Source organism: Notolepis coatsorum (assembly GCF_963971535.1).
Source record: "Notolepis coatsorum genome assembly, chromosome: 3".
NCBI classification, from domain to species: domain Eukaryota; kingdom Metazoa; phylum Chordata; class Actinopteri; order Aulopiformes; family Paralepididae; genus Notolepis; species Notolepis coatsorum.
The window spans coordinates 123,831,556-123,848,928 of NC_140167.1; the positions used below are offsets into that span (position 1 = coordinate 123,831,556).

The following is a 17,373-nucleotide window of genomic DNA, read 5'->3' on the forward strand; positions in this document are numbered from 1 at the left end:
CAACACACAGTGATCGCTGAGCTCTGGCTCTGACTACATGCAGTCACTGAGTGTTGTTGTAGCCAGCGGGTAAATCACGATTTTTTTATTTGTTTGTCATGACAAACCAATTACATAATCCAACATATGTGAAAAGGCACAACATATTCCAGTTAACGGTATATTTTTTTAATGATTTGTTACGGCGTAGTCGTTCTATATGAATTGAAAATGGGGGACCCTGATGTAAACAATGAGGAAGCGAGCTCTGGCAGCGGCAGAGCGGTGGATAGGGGGGCGGGTCACGTGGGGGTCGCGGCCAATCAGAGGAACCCGGAAACCGAATTCCGTTGCGGAAAGGATACACGCGAGCGGGCCGGTCTCGTGACCCAAATTCCTGAGGGGCCTGACAGCATGGGGACTGAGAGTGCTGGGCTGACGTTCTGCAGATGGATACTATTGGGTGGATTTGATGCAGTAGGTAGGCTGGTAAAACTATGCCTCCTAAAGTGTGAAAACGGAAGTACCGGCTACAGGCTTTCCGGTTTCGACAAAACAATTATAGAAACGTGTGAAGTGCACAATATTTCCTCGTTTAAGCCACTGCAACGGCTTTGCCTGAATAATTTACTACATGACCGGGACGTTCTAGCTTGTTTGCCGACAGGATTCGGGAAAAGTTTGGTCCGTTCGGACTGGCAGCTTCCAGGGGAAGTACATACACCGGAAATTCACACTTTCGATCGTAGTGCTTTACCAGTCTATCTCACGGAGGAGATAAAGTTAGGAACGAGGTTATGCAGTAGGGCGCAGGTGAGGATTTTGGGGAGTGTCTACCTGCGAGGGTCAGACACGGAAGTCCCCTGGAATTCATAGCTGCGATTCGAGCTCGACATGTAGCAAGTGCAACTAGGCGCTTTTATCTAATGTCACCAACGAAATAAAACCATATACAGTCATTATACTTGGAAACGGTGCCAGGAAACAGCGCTGGGATGCGACGCCGCGACATGGCGGAGCGCAGTGGACTTCAACAAAACTCAGAGCCGCTTTCATCCACAGGTGATGGGGGCGGCCATGGCGGCGGCGGCTCCATCCTGGGAAGCGTGGAGGAGTTGAGCCCGAGTGCCGTCAACCACATTCTGATGGAGTTCATGATGTACTTTGGTAAAGCGGCGTTGGTCTTTTACCCCGTGTATCTGACAGGATACCTAGGGCTCAGTGTTAGCTGGGTCCTGTTGTGCTTGATGATGATCACTTGGTGGAAGAAAACCGCCAGTGGAAAGATGTCCGAATAGGAAGTGCCATAAGCTTCGTGGATAACGAAGCAAACGTGATCTGCAACGAGTTAAAAACATTGCACATGGCAACTTGGGTATGTATTTGGGCCATGACTGACCACAGCGCTATGCACTGAAAGCTAACGTCAGATTTATGCAAGAAAAAAAGTATTGGACCATGTATGAATCTACAATATCTTCATTATTTATTCATACATTCATCCTCTTAGCAGTTGTGTGTATTGAGCTGTACTGTACCCATTCTGCAATTCTGCTGTTAATACAGTTTTCATTAATCAAACCATATATAATACCCCATACCATATCATTATCATCCACTGTTGACTTGACTGGTGGTGATTGATTGATTGATTGAAAAGTTTATTAACAGATTGCAGAATGGGTACAGTACAGTACATCTCAATACATACAATTGTTAAGGGGATGCAGACCAGAGAAAGACTTTCGTCTTGTTTACATCAGGGTCCCCCATTTTCAATTCATCATAACATATATGACATACATGACATACAGATAGACAGTACTGCTACATCTATACATTTATGACATATCAGATTTGCAAATACAGTACTGTTTGTGATACAAAAGTGTCCAGAAAAGGAGTGTATATACATTTGGCATAGAAACTGTACATTGGAGGAGGTTGGTGGGGTGGGGTTGGGTGGGTTGGGTGAGGGCTGTACATTGGAGGTGGGGGGGGGGGGGGGGGGAGGGGGGTGGGTAGGGGACACACACACATTTTACACTGTACATTGGAATATTGACAAAGCCTTACTTGGTCATTTACTGTACAACTAGGTTAGGACATTTGTAGGGGCCAGTTTCGAATTGCAGTCTCACGTAGGTGTTTTTTGAGAGTGTTTTTGAAGGTGGGTAGTGATTCACATTCCTTTACAGCTTTAGGCAGGGCGTTCCACATTGATGTGGCATAATTGCGAAACGTGTTTAGTCCCTTGTTTGAGCCGAATCTGGGTTTTACATGATTTGTGGAGCTCCCTCTGGTGTTGTGATCGTGGTATTCACTGACCTTTGGGAAGTATTTTGACATGTACATGGGTACCTTGGTCGCGTAGTGTATCTTGTAGACCAGGCCCATTGCAAGTTGCTGTACTCTGTCGTCTACTCTAAGCCATCCTAGGTTGTCAAAGTGGGCAGGGGTGAGGTGGGTTCTAGGAGTCAGGTCAAGTAGTAGTCTGACTAGCTTGTTTTGAGATGTTTGTAATTTGTTTTTTAGTGCCTTTGAGGTGCTTTGGTACCATGAGGTGCAAGCATAGTCGTAGTACCCTTGAATGAGTGCTCCTGCTAGAGTCTTCAGGGTATTCTTGTTTACCAGAGAGGAGATCCGGTACAAGAATCGCGTTCGTTGGTTGACTTTTTTTATTACATTGGATGCCATTTTGTCACAGGAAAGATTAGCCTCTAGGATGGAACCCAGGTAGGTAATTTCATCTTTCCTTGTGATAATATTGGCACCCACTGTCTGTAACCGAGAAGCCGTCGGTCTTGCTGAGTTTGTTATTTGAACCGAAGAGAATGGACTCTGTTTTGCCCATGTGTAATGATAGTTTGTTGATGCTGCTGCGATCAGTCTGTGTGGCTTTCACACACATCTAAACCACACTCATATAAGTTATGACTATGAGGGGCAACAACAATGGAGAAAATACAGTGGGCTGATCTGATGCCAGTTGTCAGAGGGAAACATGGGCTCACTCTTCTTCGTCCCTCCCCCTCTTGTGCCATCTTGCTGTATTGTGAGTGGGGGAGAATGTTATACAAATGATCAGATGCAAATGTCTGTTACTTAGCCCCCTTGATTACCATACATTTAACATACAATTGGCTGTCATAATCCAACTATATGCAATCATAATATTAGAGTATATATCTATTATATATATAATTACAATATCTATGAATAAAGCGTATTGACCTCTATTCCATGTGGGTACCTGCACACAGATTGTCGTTACCTGTAGACGTTACAGGTGGAAAGTGAGCTCTTCACATCTTTTGTATTCCATCACAAGTCAAAATACAGCTCCCCGTTACAGTGGCATTTACAAACGGAACATCACAAACTTTAAACCTTTCACAAATTCCAAACTTATCAGAAACTCTAGTTGCAATTAGTCCTCCTCATGCCAGATACCTGCTCAGACCATTAATTTTATTGTGAGATGATGCACCCAAACACATGTTTTGCGCTTTCTGTGGTGAGGATGCTAATTATTATTATATATATATTTTTTTAAATTTACATTTGGATTAAGGCTCGGATCATTTCATGAATAGGGTCATTACTCAAACGTTTTTACTAGGCCAATATCAAAACAGTTCAAATCCAGTTTAAAGCTCCATTAAAAACCATGACAATCATGCCACTTTCATTTGGTTTCAAGATTCACACACCCAAGGACTGCATATTTCTGAAGTGGCTACACTTTCATGGCAAACACAAAATCGTTCACTGCCATCTTATTTTATTTCGCTGTGTTGCAATTTTGTGTGTTTTAATCTAGTTTATCTGGCTCTATCAAGGAAACCATTTAGGCGTGATTTTTTTTTATCATGGCTTACTGTTATTCAGTATGTTTTCTTTAATGTGTATTCATCACCTACCTGGGTTCCATCCTAGAGGCAAATCTTTCCTGTGACAAAATGGCATCCAATGTAATAAAAAAAGTCAACCAACAAACTCGATTCTTGTACCAGATCTCCTCACTGGTAAACAAGAATACCCTGAAGACTCTAGCAGGAGCACTCATTCAAGGGTACTACGACTATGCTTGCACCTCATGGTACCAAAGCACCTCAAAGGCGCTAAAAACAAAATTACAAACATCTCAAAACAAACTGGTCAGACTACTGCTTGACCTTACTCCTAGAACCCACCTCACCCCTGCCCACTTTGACAACCTAGGATGGCTTAGAGTAGACGACAGAGTACAGCAACTTGCAATGGGCCTGGTCTACAAGATACACTACACGACCAAGGTACCCATGTACATGACAAAATACTTCCCAAAGGTCAGTGAATACCACGATCACAACACCAGAGGGAGCTCCACAAATCATGTTCTCAAACAAGGGACTAAACACGTTTCGCAATTATGCCACATCAATGTGGAACGCCCTACCCAAAGCTGTAAAGGAATGTGAATCACTACCCACTTTCAAAAACACTCTCAAAAAACACCTAAGGGAGACTGCAACTCGAAACTGGCCCCTGTAAATGTCCGAACACAACCCCCTCCAATGTACAGTAAATTACCAAGTATGGTCTTGTCAATAATCCAATGTACAGTGTTTGTTTGTACAGGTGTACAGTGTCCCCCACCCACCCACCCCTCCTACCCAACCCCCCCCCCCCCCCCCCCACCCATCCACCTCCAATGTACAGTCCCCCCCCACCCCCACCTACCCAATCCAATGTACAGTTTCTACGTCTAATGTATATACTCTTTTCTTTCTGGACTCTTTTTGTATCACAAACAGTACTGTAATTGCAAATCTGGTATGTCATAAATGTATAGATGTAGCAGTACTGTCTATCGGTATGTCATGTATGTCACATATGTTACGATGAATTGAAAATGGGGGACCCTGATGTAAACAAGACGAAAGTCTTTCTCTGGTCTGCATCCCCTTAACAATTGTATGTATTGAGCTGTACTGTACTGTACCCATTCTGCAATCTGTTAATAAAGTTTTCAATCAATCAATCAATCAATCAATCATCACGTCACATCATGATCATTCATAATAGCTAATAATCATCATAATAGACTATTGAAGAATAATAATTATTATCATTGTTGTTGTTGTGCAATGTGCATGTTACTGCAAATTCTCTTGTCACTTGGACCAAAATAAAATAACTGAATAATTTGTTGTTTTCCAAAGGTCCACTTCCCTGAGGTTGAGAAAGTTGAATGGCTTAACAAGGTAATACGATGCAGCTAACCTACCTCCTTCAATGCACAGTGTCAACATATACTCCTTTCGTCATTGGGATTGCGTGTTGGAATTGTGTGGCACACTTACAGGTCTCCTGTTTGTTTGTTTGTTTGTTGTTTGTTTGTTTGTTTGTTGTATGTGATCAGGTGTTGGAGAAGGCTTGGCCTTTCTTTGGCATTTTTATGGACAAACTCCTGAAGGAGCAGATCGAGCCGATTGTCAGGAAATCCAACCCCGCCCTCAATACATTTAAGTTTACCAAGATTCACTTTGGACACACGGTGAGTTAGTCATCATGAGTTAATCATCTTTGCACAATCGAAGCGGGCATGACCACCCGCATTTCACTGCTATATATGAATGTGACAGGACTGATTACATCATCAATTTAGTAATGCACAATGCAATTAAAACCTTACATCAAATCACAATATTAGGCTTATCAACTGACTAATTAAATAAATAAATCACCTTCATTTTGACCATGAGTTTTACAAACCCACCGCAGATTCATCCACATTCATACTAATGCGCCACAATATATCCCCAACATGCATACAACATCAACATACATACAACACTGCCATCAAATGAGGACCTCTTATCTAACAATCAAACCTTTCAGCAAATAAACAGCATGTTTGAAATACTCTAACTGACCTTGAATGAGTCTCAGCATCCTGCAACTTTTTCAGCGTACTTGGGACCACATGGACTTTACATTAAAGTAAAAACACGAAACACCACCAAAACCGAGGTTCCGAAGTCTTTCTATACAGCAATGGCGATATATATGTCTACATTTTGTGGTATTTGTCATGATGATGTCCCTTTTGATTCCAGCCTCTCAAGATCACTGGAATGAAAGTGTGGACGGATGAAGTGGACAAGAGGGAGGTGATCCTGGACATGAATATACTGTAAGGTTTTACAAGACTGTACTCTGACTTCAATCACTTCCAAATGAAGGTCACTTTCACACCTGAGCTCTTTGGTCCATTTTGGTGTGAAAGCTCATTCAAACTCAGTCGCGGACCAAACTACGAACACTGGTCCACCTGAAAAAGTGTTGCTGTTTGCTTCCAAGTGAACCCTGGTGCAGTTTGTTTGAGGTGTGAATGCAAACCGGACCAAAGAGAGGAAAATACCTGAGAAATAGCACATTTAATGAAGCTGATTGAGCAGTTTTTGTTGACATTTCTCGTATATATTTCCAAATGCATTATCACATGGCTTTGTTTAGAAAGCTTGGTTTGTTTGTCAGTGTCGGGAATTGTCTCTTCACTCGGATATTCTGTCCAATAGACGAGCAACCATTTTGGCTACATGACATTTGTTTACAATGTTTGGTACACTTGACAACGTGCAGTGTGAAAGCTAACCGAACCAAAGGAAAAATGCAACAATCTCGCAATATATATAGGTGTGAAAGTGACCTTAGTGTTACTGTGTACTACTGTGTTGTTGTTTTTTTAGGTTTTTATTTGCTTCTGAATATCCTCCTTCCCATATTTTCAATATTCTACCAGCCAAACAGATTTTAGGCCAGCATTACACAAGCAACTTGTATGGGCAACTTGGGCACTTTCAAGTTGCAACTGACTTGCATCTGAATTGGGTAGAAGAATGTAACATGCAACTAACAAGAAAATGGTCTGTTACTTGAAAATTGGAATTCTGTTGCTAGGTAACAGTTTGGACCTACATGTATTTCCTATCAACTATTGCAATAGCAACAGAAAATAGGGAGGTGTAGTCTGACGTCAGTTTAGTTTCCCACACGGTCCACCCGTATAGGGATTCATCATTGGGAAAATGTATTATCGGCTATTGTAATAATTCTGCCTCATGAACATTGGCAAGCTTTCCATTTTTTCACAAAATGAGTTCCCTTCTATCACTAACATTATTGTTTAAGCATTTGTGGTTGAAATAAAGTTAGTTATAAGGTTGTTTAATTTGTTGTTAAAAAAGAACTACACTTACCAGTAGAACGCCTGTCGTTCAGTGCTGTCGCCTAATACACGTCACGGCCATTGTGTAGTTCCTCAGTGAACGAAAACATAAATGTTATTTTGCTACCTTTACGATTAATTGCGAATTTTTTCATGTTGAGCTATAGATTGTGGATGAATACACACAGAAAGGTACACCATGCCAATGTTCATGCTTTATTTGTTTTAAACCAGACAATTTAGAAATGTGTCCATTGGAAATACATTGCGATTTCTAGAGGAGTGGACCGCGCGGGAAACAGCAATGACATAACCACTACACCTCCCTAAGGACTTGGGTCCTTTTAGAATGTTATTGTTGTCACTTTGAAACCGTCTATACAATAGAAGAAACTATTTAATCGGCCAAAGTAGCTGTCGGGAGTACAGTAGAGTAGACAAACCCTCCAACGACAGCCTAATTTGAAATTTATTTCTTTGGTTAATTAGCTTGTGGCTGGTATCAGTTTCCTACCCTGCCAATGACATGTTTTTACAATAACCATTTACTTTGCAGTTATGAAGGGGATGTGGACGTTGATTTTTACCGTTTTTACAATAACCATTTACTTTGCAGTTATGAAGGTGATGTGGACATTGACGCAACAGTGAAACCACCCATCACAGTCGGTGTCAAAGGACTTCAGGTGGGCATGTCATTTTTCTGTATTGCACCTGGCACCATGCCTATCCACAACTCTTGTACTAAGTAGTTTTAGGTACATATTTAGCAAGTTGCTTCACTAGAATCATTACACTCTTTCTTATCTGTTGCACAGGAGATAGGCAGATATGATATGATTGTGTAGAACTAAAAAAGTGTTAATATTTAAACAGTTTTCTATTTGCATAATTTGAACAAGGTATCTTTCATGTCTCGTGAGCTCCAGTGATTCATGTCAAATTGCCCTGGTTCCTTTTCAGTTTGAAGGCAGGCTAAGGGTAATTCTGGAGCCTCTGTGTGGTCAAGCTCCGATCGTGGGCGGAGTCACCCTTTTTTTCATTCGCCGTCCTGTGAGTGCTCATGGATTTAAAAAAAAAAAAGAATAACAATCATTTCATTACTGTTTTTAATCAAGCCGCCTCACCAGCTAAAGGTATAAATGAATGATTATATAATAAATAATTTTTCAGACCCTGCAAATCAATTGGACAGGCATGACCAACCTCCTGGACACTCCAAGCTGCAGGTTTGTCTCCATGGAAAACCCAGAGACCATTAGCCAACAGCTATGATGATAACTTTAACCTCATAGTGCCCAGTCTCCCAATGATGTTTGACCGCTTCTATCTCCTGTCAGTCATCTGTCTGAAGGGGCCATCTTGGACATCATTGCCGCTCTCATGGTGCTTCCCAACCGCCTGTGTATCCCTCTCATGGACCAGGTCAAAGTGGACCAGTTGAGGTTCCCTCTACCTCGTGTATGTAACCCACTCTAAATCTGATATGTTACTTAGTCCATAATACAAGTGATGATAACACCTCCCGTCAGGAGGGAAAAGGGGTAAAGGGGGTCCATCCCTCATATTCATTGAGCAATACTTTAAAAACAGCATTCTAAAAATAGTCACAGTGTCGTAAGCAAAGGTCTTAAAGGGACACGCCAACATTATGGTAATGTGCTTACCGTCTTCTCCAGAGTCAGACAAGAAGATTCAGTAAGATACCTATTTTCTCTGTGCGTTCAGTAGAAAGCTATCTGGCTCAGCTTAGTACACATGAATGGAAGCGGATACGGATCAGCTAGCCTAGCTGTTGGTCAAAAACGCCTCTCCCGGAGTTTTAAGCTAAGCTATCTGATCCGTATCCTCTTCCATTAATTTGTGCTATCTAGATAGCTTTCTTCTGAACAAACGGAGAGGAAATTTGAAATGGCACATGGAGGTTCAAAACACCAAAATAGAACTTTTCATGTTGAAAAAAAAACGAATTCCCTGGTAAACTATGCAGTTATTCAACAAAACGCAAGGTATTTTCACTGGGTGTTTTAATTTTTTAAATATTTTGTTGTATATATTTAAATTTTTTTATAATATCAAATATTTTATGCTCACACAAAGGTAATGTATGGTGGTGACTTTACACCGCACCAGAAATAAAGTGTAGGTTCCCCTGAATCATAATAGGTTGATCAACACTTGATACTGACTCAAAGAATAAGCTCAGAATTGGCAAAAATACAACACTATGTCCAGGCGAACCTTTGTCTATGTAGGCTTTAGAGGGTTAAGATCCAGCAATTGCATATCCTATTTCTTGACAAAAATGTTGTCCGAAACATTTTAGTGAACCATTTAGGTGGAAAACGAGTGTTTACGAGCAAGTCGCAATTTTGTACATGCACATTTTTCACACAGACTCATAAGACAACAACTGCCCATTGTCTACGAGCCCCCACTTCACGTAGGAGGGAGAGGCAAAGCTGAATGGCTGACTGGTTTGTCTTACTTCACAATTTGTGTTTAGTAGGCTCATCGGAGCCCAAAATGTACCTTTTTACATTTTTGGGGGATGGTGATTTGGTCAGATGGGGATATCTCACTTTGGAATGAAACTGTTCATATCATGAGAAAAACTTCAGATTTGGTTGTTTATTTATATGGGATTGTGTCATGCTCTTTCAAGTCATACTTGGGGTTATGTCATGGGGTATGTTTTAGGTGTTATGGTTTCTAGTGTGTTTGGTCTTAATTTAACCCTACTGCCCCCTTTTTTTTTAAATGTTTTGGTCAGCCCATGTATTTGTATTTGTACATTCAATTAAAATCACTTGGGAGTATGAATGTGTCGTATATCACAAGAAAGTACTCAACCTCTACTGTCTTTAACTACGAATCACAAACGCAGCATTCTGAACTTACCAACCTTGGATAATGAATTTAAAGTTGAAGCAGAGTTCTCTGGTTCTTGGTTTGAGGTACTGACTTCTCTCCTCAGGGTGTGGTGAGGGTCCACGTGCTGGAGGCCAAGGACCTGGTGGCCAAAGATACTTATATGCTGGGTATGGTGAAGGGCAAGTCTGACCCCTACGTAGTACTTAGAGTTGGCAACAACGAGTTCAAATCCCAGACCGTCAAAGAGAACCTGAACCCACGTTGGGATGAAGTTTATGAGGTAAGGAATGAGAGTTGAAATACGCAATCTTTACAAACCAAGCCTGGGGTCAGTTTATTTTCAGTTATTCAAAATATGAAACTATACAAACTATATCACAATTATAATGTTTATAATGATAATGTGCTCACTGACACGTATTACATTTTATGACCTATTTAATTAAAAATAACACGTACAACTACACATAATCCCCTCCCCTTTCATATGTTGTGAACTGTTTGTCGTAGAGACTTGTCGGTGGTGCCATTGCACTCAGAGGGGACATCCACTTACATTGGTCTATGTCTGTGCTGCCCCCTTTCATATCTCGCAAACTGTTTGTCATGGAGACTCGCAGATGGTGCTGTTGGACTCGGGGCAGATCATATTTCATTGGCCTATATTTGCCCCGCCTCCTACTTTTAAGCCCCCCAGAGTGACTTCTCCTCTGACCACTAAGATAAGATAAAATGTTCCTTTAGTTCAAGTTTCAAGTTTCTTTAATAGTTGTCATACAGAAGTACAGAATACTTTTGTACAAAATGCTTCTTACTGTTGCGCTCCAGAGACTGTGCATGACAAGATAAGTATGAAATAAAAACATAGTAAAAATTAGAAGAAAAAAAAGAGGTCACAGTGTTCAGTTTAGACATATGTACAATGTTCGTAGACGTAGTTACCATACAATATACAATACTGTGCAGTGTACTAATATACAATACTATATAGTGCAAGGCATAAATGGACGAGGTGCAGTTTAGGTACAATTCACAGTAGGTGTACGAGTTGTAGTGCAAATCCTTTATTAATCCCCTTGGGGAAATGCATGTGCCATAGCAGCACGGGGGAGGGGAGGTTAGAAACATCAGATAGAAGGTACAGAACAAGATAAACTCTGAATAAAAGTCGAGGTGTTCACTGCTTTAAAAAAAGTTAGGCTACCTTTACAGAGACAATTACATCATAAAGACACTTGATAAAAAAATCTTGCTTCGTCTGTCTGCAGTTTGTAGTCCATGAGGCGCCGGGACAGGAGCTGGAGGTGGAGCTATATGATGAGGACAGGGACAAAGATGACTTCCTGGGAAGGTAAGGAAACCATTTCTGTATTAGCTGTTTGATGGAGCCCCTTAATGAATATCAGATAGTGGACCCAGTGCGGTCTCTGTTGAATGGGATCTTGCCATAGACATATTTATAAAAAGATAAGACAAGATAATTCCTTTATTGATCACCTAGTGGAAATGTGGGCATCATAGCAGGGAGGGGGGGGGGGGGGGGGTGGTACAGGTATGGGCATGTTAATGGTAGAAGACATAAATATAGGCAATACAATTATAGTAAAAATAAGCAGTGTAAACAATATAATTAACTCTGAATATAAGCATATGAGCAAGTAATCAAAGGTGCATATGAGGGTCTGTATGCCCTATCAGTTATATTATATGTTACAATAAATATGGTCAATAACACTTAGAATCTGAATATATACTATGAGTAAGTAAAGTATACAGTATACTAGGGCTGTCCCCGACTAAGGATTTGGATGGTCGACTATGATTGGCCAAAATTTGCCGTTTTTGGTCAAAAAATAAAAAAAAGTATATATTTTCTTAATAAAAAAAATAAAAAAATGTATCATTCCATTTGGGCTGTGGGGGGTGCTTAATGTCTGAAGGAGTCGACTGAAGGCTTCTTGTCCTCTGCAAAAGCATCCAATTGGTCCACTGATGGATACATCTTGTCTAGTCTAGTGTGTTCATTAGATGGGTGAAATCCTCTTTCAGTGCCTCTGTGCCTGTTTTCGTAGGCAGTTGGCCTCTAGCATGCGTGCCATTAGCGTTAGCCACGCTTCTAGGCCTCTTTTCTTTTGGAAAGAATGATAAAAAAAAAAGTATTTGTGCAGGTGCAGTATACATAAGGTCCCATGTCCATCCCACTGCCGTTGTGTCCTTGGGCAAGACACTTAACCTACTTGCCTCGTATGAATGTGTATGCATATGAATGAATGTTGGTGGTGGTCGGAGGGGCCGTAGGCGTTGATTATTCGCCATGCTTCCGTGAGTCTGCCTCAGGGCAGCTCTGGCTGCAATTGTAGCTTACCACCACCAGTATGACTGTGTATGAATGAATAATGGACTCTGTGAAGCGCTCTGGGTCAGTGAAGAGCGCTATATAAATCCAAGTCATTATTATTATTATTATTAAGGTACCCTAACTGGCATGATATATGTTATATTTTGTAATCTGGTCAAATCTGTTGAAAAACGTGTTCAACTCATGTGCCACGCTCCGGGGGCCCCTCCACAGCTGTGCCTAGCTGTTTGAACTCTGTGATCCTCCTGACACCTCCACATCTCTCTGGTGTTATTGGCCTGTAATCTACCTTCCAGCCTGTCTCTGTAGCTGTCCTTTTTTAGCTCCTTTTGGACAGCCTGCCCCATGTCCCCTGCCACGAAGGCCCTCTTTTTCCTGTTTAGCAGGTGTGTAATGTCCTTATTAGGGTTTATTGTTGGGAAAGCAGTGTACCTTTTTGGTTGGTACAATGCTCTCCTCGCAGAATCTAATGTAATCTGTAATGCAGTGGGATAGTCCATCAATGTTTGCTCCATGGACCCTCTCGAACATCTCCCAGTTTATTAACGCCTCCCTTAACTCCTTGACGTCATCAGACCATTGTGGGACAGACCTGGTGGTAGGTGGTTCTCTTGATGAAAAAACATATTTTAGAATTGGATCCCAAGGTGGTTGTACTCATCCTGTACATGTTGTATTCTGTGCTGTGATTCCAAATGTTAAGATATAGTTAATTTGATTGTAGTTGTAACAATAAATACAACGCTAGTCATTTTTAACAGATGAGTACAACCACCTTGTGATTCAAATGGTTTAAGCTTACACTTAAAAAAAAAAGATCCCATTCAAATGAGACTGCTCTGGGTCACTGGGTGTGCTCCTCTGGGACTCTGACTATCCCTTGCAGTCAAGAGTTTGCTACCCTCCGTTTTAGTACCTGGTTCAAACAGCCAAGCACCAAAAGCCATCAAGACTATCAGGAAAAACTGCACAGGCACATTTTATGGCTGTGTGTACTAATGCCGGCAGGTCCAGCTGCATTCATGTTATAGGCTTGCCGTGGTAGTCTGTGATACTGGTGTTACTCATTGTTCAGACATCCACCAGGTACTTGCCCACCGTTTTTTTAGAAGTAAAACCCATTTACTTCATGTTTGCATATCCGTGCAAAAAAAAAAAAAAATGCAAATTTGTAAAATACTGTGACAGAGTGGCTTGGTCCATCCGTCAATGAGCAGAAAAGTGACGAAAGGTATTACTGTCTGTTATTTTATTTTATTAGAAACTAACATCAACTCTGTCAGTTCAACAAATTGATACTAATCCTTGTTTATTTACTTGTAAAATGAATTAGAAACGGATGTAGACGGACAGACACAGTGGATCAATGCATAACGTTAAAGATCAAAGTAAGCGTCATTTTGTATAATTTCTGGTGTCACCTCACCGGTAATACCTTGAGTTTATTAATCATGGGAAATTCCATGACTACATGGCAACCCTATCATGTTACTGAAGGATTATCGTGTTTTCAGCCTTATCAACCCGTCATCTGCCATTCCGTGATGTCTGCGTTGTGTTTGTTATTTATTGGTTGATGGCAATCCTACTGGCTGTCACACCCTGTATCACCCCGTTTGATGCATCCGGGCAAAATAATCTACTCGAAAACCTGATCTCTTTACTTGGTGGTGTAGTGACTACATTATTGGTTAACGTGTTCTCCTCTGAATGTGTTGTGTAGTGGGAGGGAACGAATGATCTGGCGCCGCAGCCAGAGGGGACATCTATTGCGGTTGCACTCGCTGTTATTCATTAATTGATTCATGTGCTCTTGTGTTCTTGTTTACTGACGTGGCTTTGTATAATAAACAAGCATTACGTTACCTCCGTTCATTCCTCTTTCCTCCGGCACTACAGTGGGATGCTTATTTTCATAAACAAAAGGTCTTGTACAGAATGAAACCAATTGAAAGTCTTTAAAAGGTTAAGAAACTAGATTAATAAATTCTATCCCTCCTTGGTTGTTTGATTGATTGATTGAAAACTAGAGTTGTTCCGATACCGATACCAGTATCGGAAATGCCGCCGATACTGCCTAAAATGCTGGTATCGGTATCGGCGAGTACCCTCTAATGTTGCGCTCCGATACCATATGACGTAATTTATCAACAACACTGCGGACGTTGGGCTCTGTAGATATACCCTACTCGCTGAGTGAGCATTATAAAACAAACGTGTGCTTAATCGACCGTGAATTAAAGTGTCAATTGCCATTTGTCATTTTAACAGCAGAGCAGATTTTCTTAAAATGCCATCGTCCCGACAGAGCGCTGTTGACAGGGAGCTCTGATGAGTTCGCTTGGTGGCTGGTGTTATTAGCATTGAACAGCTAACCGAAAGCTAGCTGTGGGCCGGTGTGTGGGCCAGTGTGTGGGCCAGTGTGTGGGCCAGTGTGTGGGCCGGTGTGTGAGTCGGTGTGTGGGCCGGTGTAGTGTGTGGGCCGGTGTAGTGTGTGGGCCGGTGTAGTGTGTGGGCCAGTGTGTGGGCCGGTGTGTGGGCCAGTGTGTGGGCCAGTGTGTGGGCCAGTGTGTGGGCCAGTGTGTGGGCCGGTGTGTGGGCCGGTGTGTGGGCCAGTGTGTGGGCCGGTGTGTGGGCCAGTGTGTGGGCCGGTGTAGTGTGTGGGCCGGTGTGTGGGCCGGTGTGTGGGCCATTATGTGGGCCGGTGTGTGGGCCAGTGTGTGGGCCGGCAATAAAACAATAAACAAGTTGCATAAACTAAATCAGATTAAAAATGATCACAGTTTTGGTTTGCCTTAAGATGCAGTTTAAGATGGGTTCTGAACATGGAGTATGTAGGGCACTCTCTAATCACAACTGGTAGGCTATTCCAGTAGTTACCACTTTTAACAGAGAACACAGTTTTTGCAATGGTAGTATACCGAAAAGGCACCTTACAGTCCCCTCTACTGATGGCCCTGGTGGTAATGCCAGTGTCTGCTTTCTGTTGGATGAACTCATTCAATGGGGGAGGGGCAAGTCCATGCAGAACCTTGTACATGAAGCAAGTATATTTGAAAACTTGGAAATTCTCGAAACATAGCATGTTATGTTTTTCTAAAACATTACAGTGATGAAATGAAATTGGTTTCCTATCAAATACTTTTATGGCTTTTTTGTAGAGTAATTCTATTGGTGTAAGAGTAGTGACATATGAAAGAGACCAGTTGATAAAACAGTACTCGATGTGTGATAAAATCATTGAATGCAGAAACATCCTTGCAGCATTAACTGGCAGGCAGGGCCTGATCTGCCTGAAGTTTTCGATGTTAAACTTGACTGTTTGTCACTTTCTTCACATTACTTTTTGAAGGTCAATGTAGAGTCCAATGTGACCCCAAGATACTTGAATTAATGTACAATGTCCAGCTCCGCCTCTCCCAGAAACACATTAGAGTGAGTGACCTCTACTGGTGACTTTGTGAACATCATACACACTGTTTTCTTGGTGTTAAGTGAAAGACATGCTTTTGTTAGCCAGTCTTGAATGAGACATGAGACATCAGTGAATGAGATTCACGTTTCCTCCCAACCGCGAGTAGGCCTAGAAGCGCAGAAATGGAGAATGCAAAAAAAGAAAGGGTGGAGCTGAAAAAGCTAGAATTGCTAGTAAAAGACGCAGAACAATGTTCTAAAATTACAGACATGTTTAGTAGAGGAAGGGCTGGCGTTAGAGTAGCTGCTGCTGCTAATGATGACGAAGTTCAAGTGGAAGGAACCAACAGTAACATGACAGGTGCGTGCAGTAGCCTAGTGCATATTCTACTGTTGGTGTGTGCCGGTTCATGAGGGCTAGCTAGCCTATACTAGTTCTTGCAGTGATTTCAGTCATTCTATTACAAGACAATGTGGTTTCCGTATTCCTGATTCCTTACAGCACGTGGACGTAAATAGTCGTGACTCGTGACGTTTTTTCTCGGACTAAAAGTTTAGTTAGCAATGTTAGGACTAGTGCCCACCACAGCATCAGAAGCTAAAGTGCTAACCTAGAGAGCCAATCAGAACCTAGGACGGGCTGCAAATTAATTGGCTACTAATATTTTAATAGTAAATACTCAAATAAAATACTATTATGTTCCCTTTCAAATTTTCATGTTGATATAATATTGGTAATCTAATTGATTGAATTGATTAGTTGCCATTTTACATGCTTAAATAAGATGTACCTTAGAATTCCCAACAGTTACCCATGTTCTCGATTAGTCTCATCTACACACAGCTGACCCTGAGGGGAGAGAGAGAGAGAGCCCAGTCGAGAGAGAGAGAGAGAGAGAGAGAGAGAGAGAGAGAGAGAGAGAGGAGAGAGAGAGAGAGAGAGAGAGAGAGAGAGAGAGAGAGAGAGAGAGAGAGAGAGAGAGAGAGAGAGAGAGAGAGAGAGAGAGAGAGAGAGAGAGAGAGAGAGAGAGAGAGAGGAGAGAGAGAGAGAGAGAGAGAGAGAGAGAGAGAGAGAGAGAGAGAGAGAGAGAGAGAGAGAGAGAGAGAGAGAGAGAGAGAGAGAGAGAGAGAGAGAGAGAGAGAGAGAGAGAGAGAGAGAGAGAGAGAGAGAGAGAGATCTTTCGATGTTGATTAAACGGCAAGCAACTAATGTCATGAGTGCCAAATTAAAGGACAATAAATCCAATCTAACTGAAATTGTGTAGCACAGACCTTTTCTATGGATCAAAACCTCAATATTATTATGGTGTAGTTAATACTTCATGTATCCTTAATCCCTAGGCTAATGAGGCACTAAGATGTTAGTAAAGAAAAAACCTTATGCCAATGACAGGAAGTAACGGTATGTGTGTGCACTGTGCATGAGTGCACATCTAGGGGCGGTGTGTAGATTTGGTCTCCCTGATGTTGACTCCTTAGCCACAGCCTTGGGTTGTTTAATACTGGACAAGTGTTTCATAACGGCCGTTGT

At 41.7% G+C, this 17,373-nt stretch overlaps 1 protein-coding gene across 1 annotated transcript in view; it reads left to right on the forward strand.

Annotated features, from left to right (window-relative positions):
* The first annotated feature begins 829 nt into the window (after positions 1-829).
* The window catches only part of esyt3 (extended synaptotagmin-like protein 3), a 96,391-nt gene continuing 79,847 nt past the window's right edge, over positions 830-17,373 (forward strand). Inside the window, 11 exon segments of the mRNA XM_084310012.1 lie at positions 830-1,245; positions 1,248-1,354; positions 5,187-5,228; positions 5,387-5,521; positions 6,084-6,160; positions 7,812-7,881; positions 8,159-8,248; positions 8,369-8,424; positions 8,536-8,656; positions 10,173-10,349; positions 11,338-11,420. Coding sequence (XP_084166138.1) covers positions 975-1,245; positions 1,248-1,354; positions 5,187-5,228; positions 5,387-5,521; positions 6,084-6,160; positions 7,812-7,881; positions 8,159-8,248; positions 8,369-8,424; positions 8,536-8,656; positions 10,173-10,349; positions 11,338-11,420 — 1,229 coding nt within the window. The 5' untranslated portion in view covers positions 830-974.